Source organism: Spermophilus citellus (assembly GCF_964194105.1).
Source record: "Spermophilus citellus genome assembly, chromosome: X".
Classification (NCBI taxonomy): domain Eukaryota; kingdom Metazoa; phylum Chordata; class Mammalia; order Rodentia; family Sciuridae; genus Spermophilus; species Spermophilus citellus.
This window is the reverse complement of record NC_138190.1, coordinates 105027128-105048123: the sequence shown is the minus strand read 5'-3', so window position 1 is coordinate 105048123 and position 20996 is coordinate 105027128. Positions and strand designations below refer to the sequence as shown.

The 20996-nt window shown below is 36.9% G+C and overlaps 1 protein-coding gene across 2 annotated transcripts in view; it reads right to left on the bottom strand.

Annotated features, from left to right (window-relative positions):
* The window catches only part of RNF128 (ring finger protein 128), a gene marked incomplete at its 5' end in the record, with an annotated part of 105740 nt that overhangs the window by 60397 nt on the left and 24347 nt on the right, over positions 1-20996 (bottom strand). The window contains one exon of one of the 2 annotated variants that reach the window (XM_081278324.1): positions 559-1291. The exons of the other annotated variant lie outside the window; for it this stretch is intronic. Within the exon in view, the coding sequence (XP_081134450.1) occupies positions 559-1042 (484 nt within the window). Of the gene's footprint in view, positions 1-558; positions 1292-20996 lie in introns of those variants that run through there. 2 annotated transcript variants of the gene reach the window in all.

Sequence of the window (20996 nt, the reverse complement as noted above, 5' to 3'; positions counted from 1 at the left end):
ACAATCTTTTTGGGATCTAAGACCATGGGGCAGAGAACCCAAGAGCTAAGCAAAGTTTCCACCAAAATTTCAATGGGGTTAAGAGGGCACAGTAACACAATCTTGTACCTGATACCTAGGAAACACGGAGAGAAAAATAAGAAGAGAGGCGAGGAGATCTGTCGTACAGCAAAAAGTGAGGAAGAGATTTCCAGATGATCTTCTCCATAGTAGTTTAAAAGCCAGTGCCCACCGCCACTTAATCCAAGGCAAGGCAGCCTTGTGAAACACCAGGAAAAAGCGATGCGAAGAGAGCAAACAGTCCTCAATTCGCCTACCTCCGCACCTCATTTGTCTTACCCTTTTCCACCAGAGAGGCAAATTCTAAAGGATTTTTTTCCGCCCAACCCCCACGCCTGGTGAATCTCGGGAGGAGGACCCTGCCCCACTCAGCGGGGGCAAAGGGGGCACCCATTTTCCTCCGGAACAAGGGGATAGGGAAAGGAGGGCACTGAGGAAAATAGGAGAAACTGGCCATGGCAAAGGTTTGAAGGGGTGCAATTTAGTAGCTGCACTCACCCGGGTGAGACATGGGGATGACCTCATTGCGGGTCCCCGGGAAGTTAAAGATGACAGCTCCAGACGCCCCTCTCTCATAAGCCAGATGGATCTTGTCTGCGAAGGTGCAGCCCCCACCACGTTGGATGAGGGCCAACCAAGAGACTTGAACGGTGCTTCCCCAAACCGTGGGCACCGTGAAATTCGTGTGCGGGTTACAGGCGTTGAGCGCCCCGGGCCCGTCGGGAGGTACCAGGACCCCAGCCACAGGCTCCAGCGGCGAGTCCTGGCCATACACGCCCTCTTCGCTCAGCTCCCACACGGTGCGGTTCACTCCTGTGTGCGGAACCCGCCAGGACACGTTGAGGTACGCGGTCCACACAGCTTCGGCCCCCCGGGAGCCGGGGGCATGCGGACTCAGAGCCAGTAGGAAGCACCATGCCAGCAATCTGGAAGAGCTGCAGCCACCACGGCAGGAGACCCCGGCCCCGGGTGGCGGCCCCATGGCGCGCGCGCGCTTCACGGTTCCTTAGGGCCCCTTGCACGCACTCTCTGGGCACTTGGCAGGACCCTGGCCTTGACCTGGTGCGATCCAGGTGGGGGACGGGCAAAGTGGGACTGATGCACCGTGAGCTAGGTCGGAGCCCAGAGGCACGTAGCGTCCGTAAAGAGGTTGCAGCAGACGCAGCTTGTGGAAGCTCCAGTTCTCGCTACTGCTGTGGCCGCGTCGGGCTCTGGGGCTTTTGCATGAAGCTCCGCCCAGCCGACTGGGGGTAGAGGTGGCTGGGAGGGAGGAAAGGACACTGCGGGATCCGCCTCTTAAAAGGGTAACAGGATAGGAAGGCATTACAGCGGGCTCTGAGCTTGTGTGGCCAGGTGTGTCGCGTCGTTTTATGAAAAATGGACAGGCGAGGGACTCTAGAATCTGCAAACATTCAATCTTTCTGATAGGATTCGAGTCAGTATTGAACTGCAGGAATACCTCTTTCCCTCCAAACATTTGCTAAAGGGCATTTTGAGATTACGGAGCCAGAATGTGAAAGTACTACTAAAAAGTTGTAGTCAAGAGAATTTGGGTAGGTGGGTGGTGCTGGAGAGGACAGGGTTTGCCGATTCCCTAGGGGAAGGCCAGAAAGAGCCAGTTCTTGTTACCCAATTTTACTGGCCTCAAATGGCACCTTTCTCCTTTCCTTCTCCTAACAGGCGTCATACGTATGTACTTCCTTCCTATCCTTACCCCAGACTAAATGTACTGCATCAGATACCTCTTCTAAAAGTAAAATTGGTCTTCACAAAAGAATTACTGTTTTCACATACCTCAAAATCAATCCTTTTTTCTTCCCCATCCATAAATCACGTTTACCCCTGCACCATTCATGACCTTAACTACATCATCCTTTCTCCTTTTCCCACTAACAGAAAGGAGTCTGACCCACCTAGGCCAATTCACCTATGTCATTATTGCATTATGATTTATCCCTAGTTAAGTGTACAATTTCTATTTACTGTGTCAATTATTACATTTACTAGGCAATCAATAATATGCACTAAAGCTGAATTAATACATCTTGTGTCTGGCCACTATGAATAACTTCTGATTCTGGGGAACTTAGTTCTTTGTGCCTCAATTTCCTCATCATCTGTAAAATGGGAATAATAATGACCTGATTTATACAGTGGTTCAAATAATTGAGTTCATACATGTAAAGCATTTAGAATAGTGCTTAGCACAATGTAAAATGCTATGTTAAAAACTATTACTATCAAACAGGTTTAGGGACACAGTACATCTAAAATAAAGTTGTTACATTGAGGCAATAATCAGAGAAAATTATTTTTAGGATATTCAGTCTTAGTCATTTTTTTAGTTTAAGGGAATATAATATTCTTAACCTACCCCGACATTTGTTAAATTCCCAATGAATCACTTCCCTTAATCCCTGACCCAGCTTTTACTTAATTTATATTATTCCCAAAGGTTAAGCATGAGACAATTCTACACTTGATATTCTTATGACTTTGGAGAAAGCTAGAGGAAAAGTACCACCATATACCAAACAGCAACTAGAATATAAATAAATGGGCAATTTTGTGAAACATGAACCATGGCAGTTGAAAGGGACTTTGGAGGTCAAGGGAGGGTAGGTAGCAGAGTACCCCTAATTATGGATGACATTAACATCTGAGATTAAAATGAACTAGAAGAAAAGAAATTAGTAAAATAAACCATCTCTAAGAAATGGTACAATTCCAGAAATTATCTGAATTTGTTGATGAAAAACACTGAAAATTAAATCAAGCAATATTACTTGGATGACAATCAACTACATTGTACTTTGAAGAAACAATGTATTCAAAAGAAAAGAAGTATTTTATAAAGTAATATATAAAATGAAATTTGAAAAAAATATTTATTAATGTGCATCCATTCATTATTTTCTTAAACAAATATGTATTGCATATCCGTTATGTCCTAGGGGCTAAACATTGGGATACAAAATCAAATAAGTGCTCTCATAAAGCTCTTAGATTAATTTGGATGAAAAAGACAAGTAAAATGATAATTGTATGCTTATAATGTAAACATTATGATAGATGTATGCATAGGGCAGTAGTGGGAAATAGAGAAGAGTCACTTAACCCAGACTGGGAAATAAGGGAAAGCATCCCAGAGGAGGTTACATCTGTACTGCAAGGGTCAGTCTTTCTAGGCAGAGAACAACACAAGGAAAGGCAGTGAGACATGAAACAGAAAATGTTGGGAAAGTACAATTACAATAAGCCTTGTAATTGTAAAATGGTTGGAACCTAGACTACAAGAGGAAGGATAGTAAGAGATAAAGTTGGAGAGGTCATAAGGTCCAGTTTTGGACAGTCCTTTGGGTAAAGCTAGAAATTTTGACTTTATACTGAATCAAAATGTAATGTAATCAGGGACACACATACACATATGAATATATATATATATATATATATATATATATATATATATATATATATGAAAAAATATCAGATTTGAAATTTGAAATCACTATGGCTTTACTGTTGACAATTGATTGGAGGGGACACAAGTAGCAGAAGGAAGCCCAGATAGAAGATTGTTGGCTATGCTCCAGGTGAGAGGTGAAGGTGGCCTGGACTAAATAGGTAATAGAGATGAAGAAAAGTGGAATATTGGAGATAAAGTCAACAGGAGTTGGTTTGGGGGAAGAAAGAGATGGAAGAATTAGGGAGTCCTCTGAGGTCTTTAGCTCTGAAGACTAGATGACATTCAATTGAGGTATTGGGGGTGGTTAAATGTATAAAGTGGGTAGGAAGAGAGATGCGTTTACTTTAGGCATGTTGATCTGGGGGTGCCTATGATGTGACTGGGTAAAACTGTGTATTAGGTAGTTGGATACTCTGATTACTGAACACCTACTAAGTGCAAAGCACTGTAGAGGCAGGGACACAAAGGAACCAGTATTTGCTCTCAGTGAGTTCACAACTTTAGAGAGACAGAGGTAATGAAACAATAACAGTACAGAGTAATAAATGTTATGATTGAGAAAAGCAGAGGATGTTATGGCAACACAGATGTGACTGAGTCTTTAGAAACAAGAAGGGTTATCAAAACAAAGAGACTAAAGATATTTGGGCATAAGCAATAGTATATTATATGAGAATACCAGAGAACATTCAGGGAACTAACTTTCAGTGGTGAGGTATGGCAGGGATGTAAGCTGCCAAAGGGGAACCAAGAAAAGTGAAGCTATTCAAGTATGCTGGCCCAGAGCACAAAGAGTTTAGAAACTATTAAAACTGTTGAGTCACATGTGCACACACACACTTAAAGCAAATATGGCAAAATTTAACTATTGGATTTTTTTTTTATTTTTTAGTACTGGGGGTTGAACTCAGAGGTGTTCAACCATTGAGCAACATCCCCAGCCCTTTTGTATATTTTATTTAGAGACAGGTCTCCATGAGTTGCTTAGGACCTCACTAAGTTGCTGAGGCTGGCTTTGAATTCATGATCCTCCTGCCTCAGCCTCATGAGTTGCTGGGATTACAGATGTGCGCCACCATGTTTGGCTGATTGTTGGATCTTGGTGGTAGATACATGGATGCTTATTGTATTAGTTTTCAACTTTTCTGTATATTTTACAATTTTGTAATAATGAGTTTGAAATTATAATTTTTTTTATTGAAGCCACCAGAGCAAATGAATATTATGATCAAATCTGGGCTTATATAGATAATTCAGATTACATGAGAACAAGACTGGTGACAAAGAGACTAATGGAGAGGCTAGCATCCCCAGATCTATTCTGGAGGTCTAGCCCAATTGTGGAATCAGACTATCTTAGCTTGATGATGCAAACCATTATAACCATCCTGTGAACTCCCCCTGCTCTGAGTTCATTCTCACCAGGCAACCTTCTTATTATCATTTAGCTCCTCTTGTAAATATGCCTACTGGGAGATAATGCACTGATCAGCAAACACTAGTATCTGGTTCATTTGGAAGTTATACTTCTCATTATAAATTAATCAATTGGCATTCTGGCTCATATATTGGTCTCTTGTGAATTTGGTTAACTATGAATCAGTTCCCAGGAGCCCAGACTCTGGTTATGCTACCAATCAAATTTCAAAGCTGAGGACCAGATTGTAGATCATGATTGCATCAAAGTCTTTCCACTCTGCGTAATTCACTGGCTTTACCCACCATATCCTTCTGAGTCACTGTGAGTTGTTTTCAAACTACAACAGTAGCCTTGCTACTGAGCATGAGGTTGTTGACCAGGAGCATCACCATTATCAGGCAACTGGTTAGAAATGCAGAATCACAGGTCCCAAACCAGTCCAACTGAATCAGAATCTGCATTTTAACAAGATCCCCGGGTGATTTTTTATGTACATGCACATTGGAGAATCCTTGGAGTAGACTAGACTATTCTTGATAGGTAGTTAGCATCTAGCCTCTGCTTGAATGCTTCCAGTGTAAAAGCTCACTACCTCACGAAGCATCACACTCTGTATAGGAGGACTACAATTTGCCTGTCAGAATGTTCATGTGTATGTAGTTTGACCTTGCTTCCGACCATTCTCTTCCTCCTTCCAACTCCAGACAGTCAGAGTTTGCATGCTACTCTCTAGCTGTATCCTCAGTCCACCAAAGCCTTTTCTCTGAGCCCTGCTCCTGTACCAGACTTCACTTGGTTCTTGACAAACCAAATGTACTAGTTCCACATATATTCCCTCAGGGCCCTTCTCCATAAGGCTAATACCAGCTGCTGTTCATTGAGCATTTACTATGTGTTTTACATCCTTATTCATTTATTCCTCACAGCCATCTATTATTAACTCCATTTTTCTTTTCAGAATAGAAAACAGGCTCAGGGAGAATTAGCAACCTGCCTAAGCTCATAGCTAGGAACAGAAGCAGAATTCCAATGTAGTTCCAACTCTAAATATTAATAGCTGATAATGATTCAGTGTCTTCTCTCTGGAGAGTGGCATTCACAATTTAACATTGCTTTATATCAAAGAAAGAAAGTTCAAGTGAAATGTTTCTTGTGTGCATTTCAGGCACTGTGAGCATTGAGGGAGATATATTTGGGCCAGGAGCCTTTTTAAATTCCTCAAATCCTACCACAAAGGCTAACCCTGCCAAATATTCGTATCAGCAATACCAAACTGAAAGCTGCCCTGAGCAGTGCACTATCTAATGATGAACTGATAAACAGAGCAACATCCTGCAGGAGCAACAGCAGGGCACCATTGTGGCAGATTAAGTTTCCCATCACACTGAATTTCTGCAGAGGCGTAGAGATGGTCGATAATGTTCAGCCTTTAATATGTCTGCAAAAAATGAGACATCACCTCTGGCTTCTCACCATTAAATAAATGACAAAGCACAGTCTGGGACAACTAGTGCCCTGGCATCTCAGTGATGCTATGGCTACACAGCTTAACAGCATAGGTGTATAGAATGTATAGAGAAAGGATGGCAACAAATCTCAACTCTAGGTGCTGCTGTGAGTAGAAAGAAACAGTAGGGGTGTGGAGAGAGTCAGCCAAACAAAACAAAATAAAACACCAAAATGTTCTGCCACAGCATATTTCCAAATGATATGATATAACTTGCAAATGTAGATAAACTTCAGTTGGCTCACATTGGTATACAATGATTAGAAAACGTGGGATTTTTTTTTTTTAAAGAGAGGCCTCATGCACACAAAATTTCAGAGGTCTTGCAGAGAGTAGGTGTGCTAAATCCGAAACTAAGAACAGTCTACTTACATCCATCATTATTAGCTACAATTGAAAGTCTACTATGGCCAAGCCTGTTATACCTATAAGTATTACATGCTATGTCTTACAGAAGAATCTCAGACTCAGGTCAAATAAGTTGTTGAGGTCACTCATGATAACCAAATGACAGATTTATAATTTGACCACATGTGTGAGTGTAAAACTACACTCTTCCTATTATATCACTTTCTGCCCTATATAACACTGCCTTCATAAATAAAGGTAGGAAAATTCTTATATTTATTGAAAACCTATCATGTTTCAGACACTTAAAAAGAATTAATTTTATCTTTTGGTTCTCATAATAGATAATATCCCATTATAATTCTCATTTTTCAAATGAGGGAAATGAAATGCAGAAAGGTGAAGTATTTTGCTAACAGTTATACAGCTAGTAGGTGCTAGTTGGAATTCATACAGGGGTATGTATGACTCCCAGTTACATGCATTATCACTCCACTATACCTCTTCACAAACATAGAGATAATATCATTATAATATGGAAAGAATGAATGTATCCAGTAGCACATTCAGCATACCATTTGACCAGAATATCTTGATGTCCTGCTTATCAGCCCCGGAAATCTTAAATAATAAAGATTACAAGAGTGCATCTAGTCAAGTCTTCATAATTATTTATAAATATCTACATATTCATGTGTACATGTTCACTCACATGAGTCTATGGAGAAGAGTGCCTAAACATATTTTGAAAGGATGTTTTGCACCCACTAATGAAAACTGGAACAGAAAGAATGTTTTGGTGAATGATACTAGAGGAAACTTCAGCCATTGTGTCTACTTGATTGTCACTGGGGGATCAGATTAGCTATGTTAAGTTTATGGAGGTGATTAAGAGGATCACAGATAGTAGAAAAGAGATTAAGAGTGAGAAAGGGATCAAGGCATGGGGGCAGGGGTGGCCTCTGGGGAAAGTTGGACAGAAGAGGTGCTGAATAACTGTGGACATGAGGGGTCTTTCCTGTCCACTGTGATATCAAGCTATCCTACTTGGGAAACTCATCTGGTCTCATGCAGTCTCCTATTTTTCTTTTTCAGGTTTCCAATAAAGTGAAGATTACATAAGAATTAAATCTGTGACCATTAGAGGATTTGAATATATGTTATCAAAAAGAAAGGACAATTATCTGGGAAAAATGGGAGAAGAAATGTTTTTGATGAATTGTGCCCTAAAAAAATGACCATGTATTTGAGGTTTATTGCTGGTCCATTCATCAGATTTCAATAAACTATTCTGTAGCCTAGATCCACAAAAACTTACTCCAGTCATTCTCTTTATTTTAACTTTGTTGTTAATTGTTTATATGACATCAAGTAAATCTCCATTTCCTCTTTTTCAGCTACAAAATAGTGATACTAATAATGAGAAATTGAATAAATATATCCTGACCCATTAATATTTCATTAGATTAAAGCCTAACAAATCAGGAAGTAGGATCGTATGTTGCTTGACTATAGTGATATATTCTGAGAAACACATTGTTCGGTGATTTTATCATTGTGTAGTCATCACAGAGTGTACTTTCACAAACCCAGATGGTATAAGACTACTCCATACCTGAGCTATATGGTATGAACTATTGCACCTAGATTACAAACCTGTACTAAATTCACCAAAAACCTATAGTTAATACTGTAGAAAATTATAAATAAATGGTAAACCCTTGTGTATCTAAACCTATCTAAACAGAAAAAGTACAGTAAAAATAAATTAAAAGAATGGCATATCTGTATGAAAAACTCACCATGGAACATGCAGGACTAGAAGTTATTCTGGATGAGTCAGTCAGTGGGGGCTGGTGAATGAATGTGAAGGCCTACATATTACTGTAGACTTTGAAAACATTGGTACACTGAGTTTATAAAAATATTTTCTTCAATTATAAATTAACCTTGGCTTATTGTACCACTTTTCTTATAAACTTTAATTTTTATTTTATTTATTTTTTTTAAAGAGAGAGGGGAGAGAGAGAGAGAGAGAGAGAGAGAGAGAGAGAGAGAGAGAGAGAGAGAGAGAGAGAGAGAGAATTTTCAATATTTATTTTCTAGTTCTCGGCAGACACAACATCCTTGTTGGTATGTGGTGCTGAGGATCGAACCCGGGCCGCACGCATGGCAGGCGAGCGCGCTACCGCTTGAGCCACTTCCCCAGCCCCTAAACTTTAATTTTTAAAAACTTTTTGACTTTGTGTAATAAGAGGTTAAAATACAAGTACATTGTTTAGCTCTACAAAATATTCTTTCTTTATATCCTTTTCTATAAATTTTATTTCTATTTTTAAGCCTTTGTTTTTTTTTTTTTTTAGTTTTTAATCTTTTTTTCTCAAAAACAAAACAAAAAAAAGACACACATGCATTAACCCAGGCCTACCTAGGATCAAGATCACCAATATCACCATCTTGTCCTACTGGAAGGGCTTAAGGGGCAAAAACATGTATAGAGCTGTCATCTTTGATGATAACAATGGGTTCTTCTGGAATTCCTCTTGAAGGAACTCAGGCTTTTCTTGAAGAGATGTCACTGTTTGCAGAAATATATCTATGGTAGTTTGCTTGGTTTGTTTCATTTTATTACTTTTTTCATCCTAGATTTGCTTGTAAACAAATATTACAGCATGAACATTCTTCTCTTTTAATGAAAACTGTTCAGTGTTAAGGTCCATGTTTCAAACATTCTTTTTTTTATTGGTTGTTCAAAACATTACAAAGCTCATGACATATCATCTTCCATACATTTGATTCAAGTGGGTTATGAACTCCCCTTTTTTACCCCAAATACAAGTTGCAGAATCACATCGGTTACACATCCACATTTTTACATAATATTTTTAGTTGTAGATGTATACAATACCTTTATTCTATTTATTTTTATGTGGTGCTGAGGATTGAACCCAGTGCTTCAGACATGCTAGGCAATCACTCTACCACTGATCCACAACCCCAACCCCAGCCATCAAAACTCTTAAAGGAGCTTTTTGAGGCCTGCAAAATTTCTGCTAACCCTTTTGTTGTGGGGCTCTTTTTCTTCAGTTTCTTTTTAACTCACCTCTTCTTCAGCTAGGCGTTCACTAGATGATAGGAATTTTGTAGCTCCACTATAATCTTATGGGAACACCATCATAAAGGTGATCTATCATTGACCTAAACATTATATGGCACATGACTGTTTATTTAAATATTTGTGACCTTGCTACTGAACAGGACAAATGACAGAAAGCCTTTGAAGGGATTTGACTTGGCAGGCATAGATAGGTCTAGTTTAGTAAATTATGAAGGAGTTAAGCTCTTAAAAATGCATATGGGCAATAAATACTTTTAGTCTATAAATGCAATGTTATTGTTTTTCAATAGTAACCTCATTTATTAATTCCTTGTAAGATTTGGGCTTCTGAAAACAATTTGAGAATAAATACCCAGGGCTGGGGATATAGTTCAATGGTAGAGCTCTTGCCTAGCATGTATGAGGCTCTGGGTTCAGTTGCCAATACTTCAAAAACAAACAAACAAAACATAAACGTCCCTTCATTCCCTATGATCAAGTGTGATTTATCCCTGGGATGCAAGAATGTTTCAACTTACACTTATTAATAAGTGTGATATAGCACGTTAAAAGAATGAAGTAAAAAATTGTAGTTGTCTCAATAGATGCATAAAAAGCACTTGACAAAATTCAACATCCTCTCATAATAAAAACTCTCAATAAATTAGGTAAAGGACTGGAATGTAATTCAGTGGTAGAACCCTTGCTTAGCATGTGCGAGGCCCTGGATTCCAAGTACTGCAAAAATGTTCAAATTACTTATAGAAGGAATGTTCCTCAATAAGATAAAGGTCACACATGATGAGCCCTCAGCTAATTTCATAATCAGTGGTGAAAAGTTGAAAGCTTTTCTTCTGAGATCAGGAACAAGACAAAACTACCCACTATAACCACTTATGTGTGACAGTACTAGAAGTCCTAGTCAAAGCAATTATGTAAGAAGAAAGAAAAAGTATTCAAATAGGAAAAGAAGATGGGAACATGACAATACAAAAGAAAGTTTACTGACATCATAATCCCATACATAGAAAACCCTACAATATCCAGAAAAAAATCTTTTAGAATAGATAAATGAATTCAGTAGGGTTGCAGGATACAAATCTACTTTAATATCAGTAGTATTTCTTTTCTTTCTTTCTTTCTTTCTTTTCTTTTTTTTTTTTTTTTGGTACCAGGGATTGAACTCAGGAGCACTCAACCACTGAGCCACGTCCCCAGCCCTGTTTTGTATTTTATTTAGAGACAGGGTCTCATTGAGTTGCTTAGCACCTCGCCATTGCTGAGGCTGGCTTTGAACTCGCAATCCTCCTGCATCAGCTTCCTGAGCCACTGGGATTACAGGTGTGTGCCAACACGCCTGGCTCAGTAGTGTTTCTATACACTAATAAAATAGTATCTGAAAAAGAAATTAAGACAATCATTTCACTTACAATAACAACAAAAAGTAAATTAAATAGGAGTAAATTTAGCTACAGAGGTGAAATATCCCTACACTGAAAGCTACAAAAAAATTGAAAACAATACAAATAAAATGGAAAATTCTTCTGTGTTCCTGAATAGAAAGAATATTGTTAAAAAGTCCATCATAATACTCAAAGTGATCTACAGATTCAATGCAACCCCTATAAAAATTCTAATGTCATTTTTAAATGAAATAGAAAAAAACAATTCTAAAATTTGTATGGAATGAACTATAAAGGGCCCCAAACTGGCAAAGAAATTTTGAAAGAAAAATAATGAACAAAGCTGAAGACATCACATAAATGGATTTTAAAATACATTACAATGCTCTTATAATTAAAACAACATGATCCTGGCATTGAAACATACACAATGATCAAGGAATAAAATTGAGAGCCCAGAAACCAACCTACACAACTATGGCCAATTGATTTTTGAAAAGGTGCCGAGAACACACACCAGGGAAAGGACAGTCTTTTTTATAAATGATGCTGGTAAAAGTGGATATTCACATGCATTAGAATTAAAATGGATCTGTATTTTACCACTTATTAGAGAATCAACTCAAATTGGATTAAATACTTAAATGTAAGAGCTGAACCTATAAAACTTCTAGAAGCAAACATAGTAAAAATTTCCATGATATTAGCATGGGAAAATGTTCTTGCATAGAATGTTAAAAACACAGACAATGAAAGCAAAAATAGACATTAAGAATTGCATAAAGCTGAACAGCTTCTGCACAGCAAAGGAAACAACAGAGTTGGAGAGCTAACACACAGAGTGGAAGAAAATATTTGCAAATAGTACCTCATATAAGGGGCTAATATCCAAAATATGCAAGAAACTCAAGCATCAAGAAAACAAACAACCCCATTAAAATGGAAAGAGGATCTGAATAGTCATTCCTCAAAAGAAGTTAGATAGAGGCTGGGGTTGTGGCTCTGTGGTAGAGTGCTCGTCTAGCATGTGTGAGGCCCTGGGTTCTTCCTAAGCACAACATACAAATAAATAAGTAAAATAAAGGTATTAAAAAGAGAAGATAGACAAGAAATAAATGAAAAAATGCTCAATACCTCTAATCATCAGAGAAATGCAAATCAAAACCGCAATGAGCTATCACTTAACATATGCTAAATTGGCTATTTTCAAAAAGAAAACAGGTAAATTTATAAAGATGTAGTGAAAAGGGAACCTTTCTACACTGTTCATGGGAATGTAAATTAACATAGCCATTATAGAAAACACAATATGAGATTGTCATACAATTAATAACTGAACTACTATATGATCCAGCAATTACCCGACTAGACATATACTTGAAGAACATGAAATCAAAATGTTGAAAAGATGGCTGTTCATTGCAGTACTACTCACAATAACCAATATATGAAAACATCTGAAGTACTCATCAATGTATGCTTGGGTCAAGAAAATGTGGTACATATATCCAATGGAATACAAGTCAGTCGTTAAAAAGCCAAAAATTCATCTGGGCATGGTGGCACACACCTATAATTCCAGCAGATAAAGAGGCTGAGGCAGGAGGATCACAAGTTTAAACCAAGCCTCATCAGCTTAGTGAGGCCTGCAGCAACTCCTGAGATGCTGTCTATAAATAAAAAGGGGCCTGGGGTTGGGCTCAGTGTTTAAGCACCCTAGGTTCAATCCCCAGTACCAATAAAAAAGTTTTCTTAAAAAAGTAAACAATTCTGTCATTTTTTTTTGCAAAGATGAATCAAAAGGACATTATGATATGTGAAATAAGCTAAGCATAGAGACAAACCACATGATCTCATGTATATTTGGAATATTAAAAGTCAAACTCAGAGAAATAGAGAGGAGAATGGTGATTTTCAGAGGCTGGGGTGGGGCAGTATAAATGGGGATAGAAGGAGATGGTCAAAGGGTACAAAGTTTCAGTTGGACAGGAAGAATAGTTTCTGCTGACCTATTACACAACAGGGTGATTACAGTTAAACATACTGTATATTTCAAAATAAGTGAAGGAATGGACTATAAATGTTCTTATCACAAAGAAATGATAAGTATTCAAGGTGATGTTTATGTTTACTAGCCTGATTGGATCATTCCACAATATAAGCAGGTATTGAAACATCACATTGTACTCCATAAATCTATATAATTATTATCTGTCAAATATCATATTGAACTTTAAATAGATATCCAATCTGGGGAGTAATAAAATCTTCAAAAACAAATAAAAATATAAAATATCCTATAGTAGTGCATAATCACAATCATCTATTGAGGCTAAGATTTGCCCTTTAGAAGGGCAAGTCTGCATGAGTGTGGGCAAAGGCAGCTTTTGTATTCCAAGGGGCAAAGTCACAAATTCACAGCTGCCAACTATATGCATTAGGATTAGCTGCAGCTGCCCAGGGCTCAAAATTGATCAATAACTTGGAGTAAACAAGTATCTGGCAATAAGTGACTAGGCTCTAGCACATAGTTGAAACAACTGAAATTGGCTAGCTTGCCACTCTTATCCACACAGTAATTAAGTTTTGTCACCCCAGAATTGAATAAATGTTATGTGTATGTTGGTAGCAGGAAACAGGCAATGGAGAAACAGGTCTTCAACAAAAAGTCATTTTATAGTTATAATGTTAGTTTTTATTTCACCACAAATTATATGATACAAAGTATAGGAACTTTTATGGGAAAAATACTGACAGGAATATCAAAAGGAAAATATTCCCAGATATATTGAGCCATAGCACACTGTGGTATCTATGAAATCACTTCTCCCATTCCTGATAATCTTCCAATTAGCAGAGGGGTAGATACATTTTTGAAGCTCTCTTTGTAACTTTAGGTGCTGATAGTATCATAATATTTTATATTCTTTATAGCAAACTAATTCGGAAATGGAAATCAGTGGCTGCTTAATATTCTGTGTGTTGTCATCTCTAGAGCCACAGAAAACCTTTTACCAGAGGCAGTGAAGTGGTTCAGCAATGTTTGCTTTAGGTGGATAAAAAGAGAGGGTAGAAATTGAAAACTCAAAGCACTTGCTTGTTTGAAGAAGAGTCTCATCACCAGTTCATTAAACATCTTAGTTTTTCTTAGGTGAAGGCTGAAGTATTTACAGACCTGATGAAAACACATGCTTGAGCTCTGCACAGGGTTCAGGGCACAACAGGGCTGGTGTGCAGGCCTTCTATTTGGTGATATTCAGGACAAAATGAAACTTCAGCACAGACATTGTAGGAAGCAGGCTAACTGCTTTCAACATGCCCCGCATTTGGTATTTTAGGCAAAGGTTTTCAAGTTTCAAGACAGAAGTAACTGTCAATTGCTTCACAGTAGTATACCTGAGAGTGGAATTAAACTGCTTGCTGTTTTCCAGTTTTCTTTGCAACAGAATCTTTCCCTTGTCACTCACTGAAAATTGTGTTAGATAGCAATGGAATAAGCAAAAAACAAGCAGACTTTTAATTAAAAAAATATTGCTAGGAAAAAGTGTGCTAAACTTATCCCACCTGTCACTGCAGTCAGTTTACAAATTTAGAATATATATATATATATATATATATATATATATATATATATATATTTACCAACCTTGAACCTCTGGAATGTCTCAGATATAAAATTAAATATAATAATCATCTTTGGCCATACAGGAATTATAATTTTCTATTTTGGAGTTTCAATGATCTAAAAGAAATTTCACCCACTCTCTAACTTTTCATTAGAATAATAAACATTTTTAAAGCTTCTACTGTCTACAGAGTCCCCTGATAGTTACTAGGGAAGATAAAAAGACGAATGCAACAAGCCCCCCCGCCATTAAATATCTCAGTCTACAGGGGGTAAATTGTATCAAAAAAATTTGTGGGCCTTCCCTTTGTTTCAGACTACATGCATCTTAGATTAACAACAATACGTGCTTTCACTGGAAGCACAGTCTAATGTCAATTGTCTACTAAAGGAGAACTTGGGTAGATTTTTGTCAATAGCCTTCTAATTGATCTCCTTGTCTTTAGTCTCTCCTCCATTCCAAATCATTCTTTATATTACAGCAGGATTACAACTTCTAAAACCTAGATGTGACTACAAAATAAAACATAACTTGTAATTATATAGTCATTTTTATTATATATTAAATAAGATATAAATATCTTAACATGGAAATGTACATCCTCAATCTGGGACCAAAGTTGCTAGGTTATTCTGACCACTGCCTCTTCTACATCTGCACTATATGTTCTTTTCTCTTTTTTTTTGTGGTGTGAGGGATTGAGCCTATGGCTTCTTGCATGCTAGGTAAATTCTACCACTGAGTCAAATACTCGTGCTATATATGTATAATTTTCGTATTATGCTGTATTTGTTTACTTATATATCTATCTCTTTATTCAGTGGCAGTTCCTTAAGAGTGGGACCATAATGCTTCCTTGCTTGTATCCAGGTGTTACCCTAGTACATGAACATATATTTAAAGGGCAAATTAATGGATGACAACAAGTCAAGGGCAGGCTGTCTAATTTACTGCCTAACTGGTATGAAGTTTTTTCTCCACTGGTTTTGTTAACATATAATTTACATGATGTAAAATTCACCCTATTTAGTGTACAGTTCTATACATATGACAAACAGACAATCTCATAACCACCACCACAATTAATATGGTTTTATTACCCCAAACTCACTTATGCTATGCCTTTATTATCCAACCCCCTCCCACTCCTAAATCCTGGCAACCACTCATCTGTTTTCTTTCCCTATGGTTTTGCCTTTTTCCAGAAGGTCATATAAATGGAATCATTCAGTATGTAGCCTTTTGTGTCTGACTTCTTTCACTTAGCAAAATGCATTTGAGATTTGTCCATGTTACTGCGTTGGCATGGCATTTGAACAAAAGAGTAGTCAGAGAGATGAGTGCTGTGAGGGTGTACACAGTCCTGTGTGAGTATAGAGGCAGGAATGTTTGCCTCTGACTCAAGGAATTAAGGATGTTTCATGAAGAAAGTAACATCTGAGCAGGGTCTAAAGGGATAGGTGGGGTTCTGATAGGCACACAAGTTAAGGGAAGGTGTTTTTGTAAAGAATACAGCAGGAACAAAAGCTTAGAGTCAGTATTTCACTTTGGCTAGAGCACAGGAGGAGGAGGAGGAGGAGGAGGAGGAGGAGGAGGAGATTGGAGAAGAAATGTAAGTTTGGACTTTGTCGCCCTTCAATTATATATTTAGGAGTTGGTCTTGATCCTTTAGGCAATAGAAAGCCTTTGGAAGTTTTTATTCAAACTCTTTTGTGAGGACAGTAATATTTTTGCCTGCAGGTGATTCAACTGCCCTTTCTGAGCTGAAGTAGCCTGTTCTCTATCCAAGTCAGTATACAACTATCTCTCTTCAAACAAGGAAACAAGCTACATCTAAATATATCTTAAAGAGTACTGAACTTAAACTATCTGTACTACAGGTACTTGCTAGAAAGTGCATTCATGAAATGATTCAATCTAATACCTGCCAAGGACTCTCTTTTTTTCTCCATTCATTTGCATTCTCTCAATTATCACAGCAGTCAAGTAAGCCAAGTATTTTTCCTGGATCCTATTTTCTTAATTTTCTGTGAAACATCTTCACTGGGGCAAGAGTTAATGTTAGAATATCTGTCTTAGCAGACAGCTGTTGTAAAAATCCCAGTTAAACAACATTCCTTTCTTTTGAAAGAAAAAAAACTTATTACCAAGTAATATTACTCAAATTCCTATGTAAAAGAACTCATTCCTTTTTTGGATGCCTTTTTTTTTTCAGATTATATGACTTAAATAGACATTTTGCCAAGGAGGATATATATATGGCAAATCATTAGCCATTTGGGAAATGCAAATTAAAACCACAATGTGATACCACTACACACCTACCACAATGGCTAAAATTAACCAAAACAAGAAAAAAATGGGGGGCTGGGGATGTGGCTCAAGTGGTAGCGCGCTCACCTAGCATATGTGAGGCACTGGGTTCAATTTTCAGCACCACATAAAAACAAAATGAAAATACTAAAAATAAATAAATAAAGGTTCATTAACAACTTAAAAACTATTAAAAAAGAAAAGAATGGCAAACAAAATAATGTTAAGGATTGAAAAAACAAAATCATATAGACATTTTTTGTGGGAATGTAAAAATGACACATCTAATTTGGAAAACAACCTGACAGTTTCTTATAAAACTAAACATGAAACTAACATGCAACTCAGCAATTTCAGTCATGGACCTTTCTCTCAAATAAATGAAAAATGACATTTGCAAGAAAACCCTTTACAAATTTTCACAGATGATTTATTCATAATTACCCAAAACTCAAAACTCAAATGCCCTTCAATGAGTGAATGATAAAACAAATGGTGGAATATCTGCACCACAGAATACCATTCAATGATAAAAAGAAAAGAACTATTAGTATATACGACACTCTGGATGAATCTCCAGAGAATCATAGGGACTGTAAAAGCCAATCCCAAAAGTTCATATACATATTGCATGTATATACCATTTTGAAATGACAAAATTATACTAATAGATAACAGATTAGTATTTTTCAGAGTTAAGAACTGGTTATGGAGTGGAGGATAATGTGGCTATAAAAATACAACAACAGGGAACTCTGTGGCAATGGAATCGTTCTGCATCTGGAACATGATGGTAGTCAATGAACCTACATACGTGATGAAAATTTCATAGAACATGCAAATGACTGCATGTAAAATTAGTGAAATCCAAGTAAGGTGGGTGGATTGTATCAGTATCAACTTCCTGGTTATGATATTGTATTATATTTATGCAAGGTGAACGTTGGGCAAAATTGGGTGAAGAGTATAAGGATCTATTTCTTGTAACTACATGTGAATCTATAGTTTTCTCAAAATAAAAACTTACAAAAAGAGGAAAACATGTTGGTTATAAAAGATATACTGTATTATTTGAATTTAACCTTAGGGAATTATTTTTATTATCTTAGACTGGGAATGTAGATGTTGTTAATGACATAAAAAGGACAGACAATAAAATTCACTGTTTCTAGTTTTAATTTTGTTGTAAGGAAACTGAAAGCCCAAATGGGCAACCACTTCTGTTTCTGTAATGGTTCCTCACCTTTCTGAGGTCAGAGTTACTGTGAAAATTTGATAAAACCTATGTAAAGAATAAATAAACACACAATTTTGTGCACAATTTCAATGAGTTCTATGGACCTCCTGAACTTATGCAAAGGTCCCATGTTAACATTCATCTACTGCTACAGTGTTCACCATGGTACTCAATGACTACGTTTGGCAATTTAGATTAAATACAATTAAAAATTCAGTTCTCCAGTCACACTAGCCACATTTCAAGCCAGGAGGCTTCTGGCTACATATTAGCCACAGAAATAAAATATTTTACCACTGCAAGGTGTTCTATCGAACTGCATTGCTCTAAAACATTTAGGATAAGATTTTTTTAATTTAAAAAAAATCAACTCCATGTACTTATAATTTCAATAATAATTTAATTGTATAAAGACTGCACATGGCCCGTCTTCATTTTCCCAAGGACACCTAAGAATCTCTCTTCAGATGACTGTATTTTAAACCATGAATGGTCTTATTTTGTGTTGAGTTTAACCAGGGGATTAACTTAAATCTTCTTTGAATGAGGTAGGCTACAGATCCCAATTTTTTATACTTTCAGTATAGAATGACAGAAGAATACAAGGGCACTTTCAAATAGGAAGAATTATTTCAAGTACATATTTTTTGACAACCTAGATACTTAATAGAAATGGGGAGATAGTTGAGAGTCAGGCTTATCTAAATAACACATAAATGATTGGTTTAAAATGGAGCATCCAGTTGTTTTTTAAATTGGTATCTTTTACTTATTTTAGTGGTATGAAAACATGTATGATATTAATGGTGGCAAAGGGTAATTAAGATAGAAGGAAGGAGAAGAGCAAGATTTTAAATGCTACAATGGAAAAATAAATAGCCTAGTTGAATAAGATTTTAGATGTGTGGGCAGAAAAAAGGTGGAGAAAATGTAAGGGAACTTATGTTTTGCAATAAGTAGCTTTCTGGTTCATTGCAGTTTCTGGTTCACTGTAGTTTGTCAAATGTTTAAGAAGGGAAAGCATTCATGCTTAAAGTGCTAGTCATTTACCTAAGCTCTGATGATCTTTCTGTTAGAGGAATCATTGTCTTAAACCATAAATAATGTCTTTGACTTTTTGGCTTTTTCCTTCAGTTTTGAAATCAATATTTTTTTCTTTTTTGAATTGAATTTTATTTTCTACCTAAAACAAGGTGTAGTTCTCTGAGTCACTGTTTATTTATCCCTTAAAAAGGAATTTGAGTCAGATCTCAATTATAGATACCAGTAGATGGGAAACACTGATATACATTATACAAAAAGCAGATAATCAAAAAGACATTTGGAGTTGGCTTTGAAATGCATTTTTCAGTACATTTTCATTTTAGATTCTATGCAGGCATTCTCTTCAGACCCATAAGGTGACTCTTAAGTATGCTGAGTGATCAAAGTTAGCCTAAGATTTTTTTTTTTTTTTTTTTTGTACTAGGGATTGAACTCAGGGGCACTTTATCGTTGAGCCACAAACCCAGTCCTTTTAATTTTTTTATTTATTTTTCCATATTTTATTGGTGCATTATACTTGTATATAATGACGGGATTCATTGTTACATATTTGTACGTATACCCAATATAATAATGTAATTTGGCCAATATCCTTTTCAATTTTTATTTTGAAACAGGGTCTCAGTAAATTGCTGAGGCAGGGCTTGAACTTTGATCCTCTGGCCTCAGCCTCCCAAATCGCTGAGATTACAGGCGAGTGCCACCACACAGAGCTAGCCAAAGATTTAAACATTGCCACCAGACCAGCCTCGTTCAGATACTTAAAACAATGGCATAAATTAGCATATTTATATTCTGTATATCACCTTCCTCCAATAAATATGTAACTTCAAAAGAGAGTCTATGTACTCATTGCTCTTACTTATTCTGGGAAATTATTTGCATCAAGATTCCTGGCTTGAATATAATCAATTAGATTGATTTTTGTTTTATTCAAACCTTTTTGGCTGACCTTGGCTAAATGTCTTGGTGTTCTCTTAATCGAAGGATTTGCCATATGGTGTCAGAAGACATTGGAAATGTCACTTCAGATGCCAATCTGACAAGTTACCATTTAAATATGCTTGAGACAAGCTGTGGGGTTTGGCATTTGCATTGGCTATAAAAATGCTCAACATGCCCTCTGCTGGGCCTTTCTTTAATAAGGTTGGAACAAAAAAAGTGCTGTGTCATTCTGTTGTACATAGATTGAGAAAGAAATTCCAGTATAACTATATGATGGATGGATAAACTCAAACATGAATTACAAATCTTTCTGGCACGTTTAAGTCGGGCTTACTTAGCTGGTTTCAGAAGGAGCATTTAAAATGCCATCTATGTTGAAATCAATGAAAACTTTGTTATGCACTTAGGAACTTCCCTGTGTTTTATGAAACAAGATGATCTTATTGTCAGGTAAACACTCCATTCATATGTAAACCAATTAAATATTTCTGCCATCTATAAGAGGATATCTATGAAGGGGTGGATGGGTG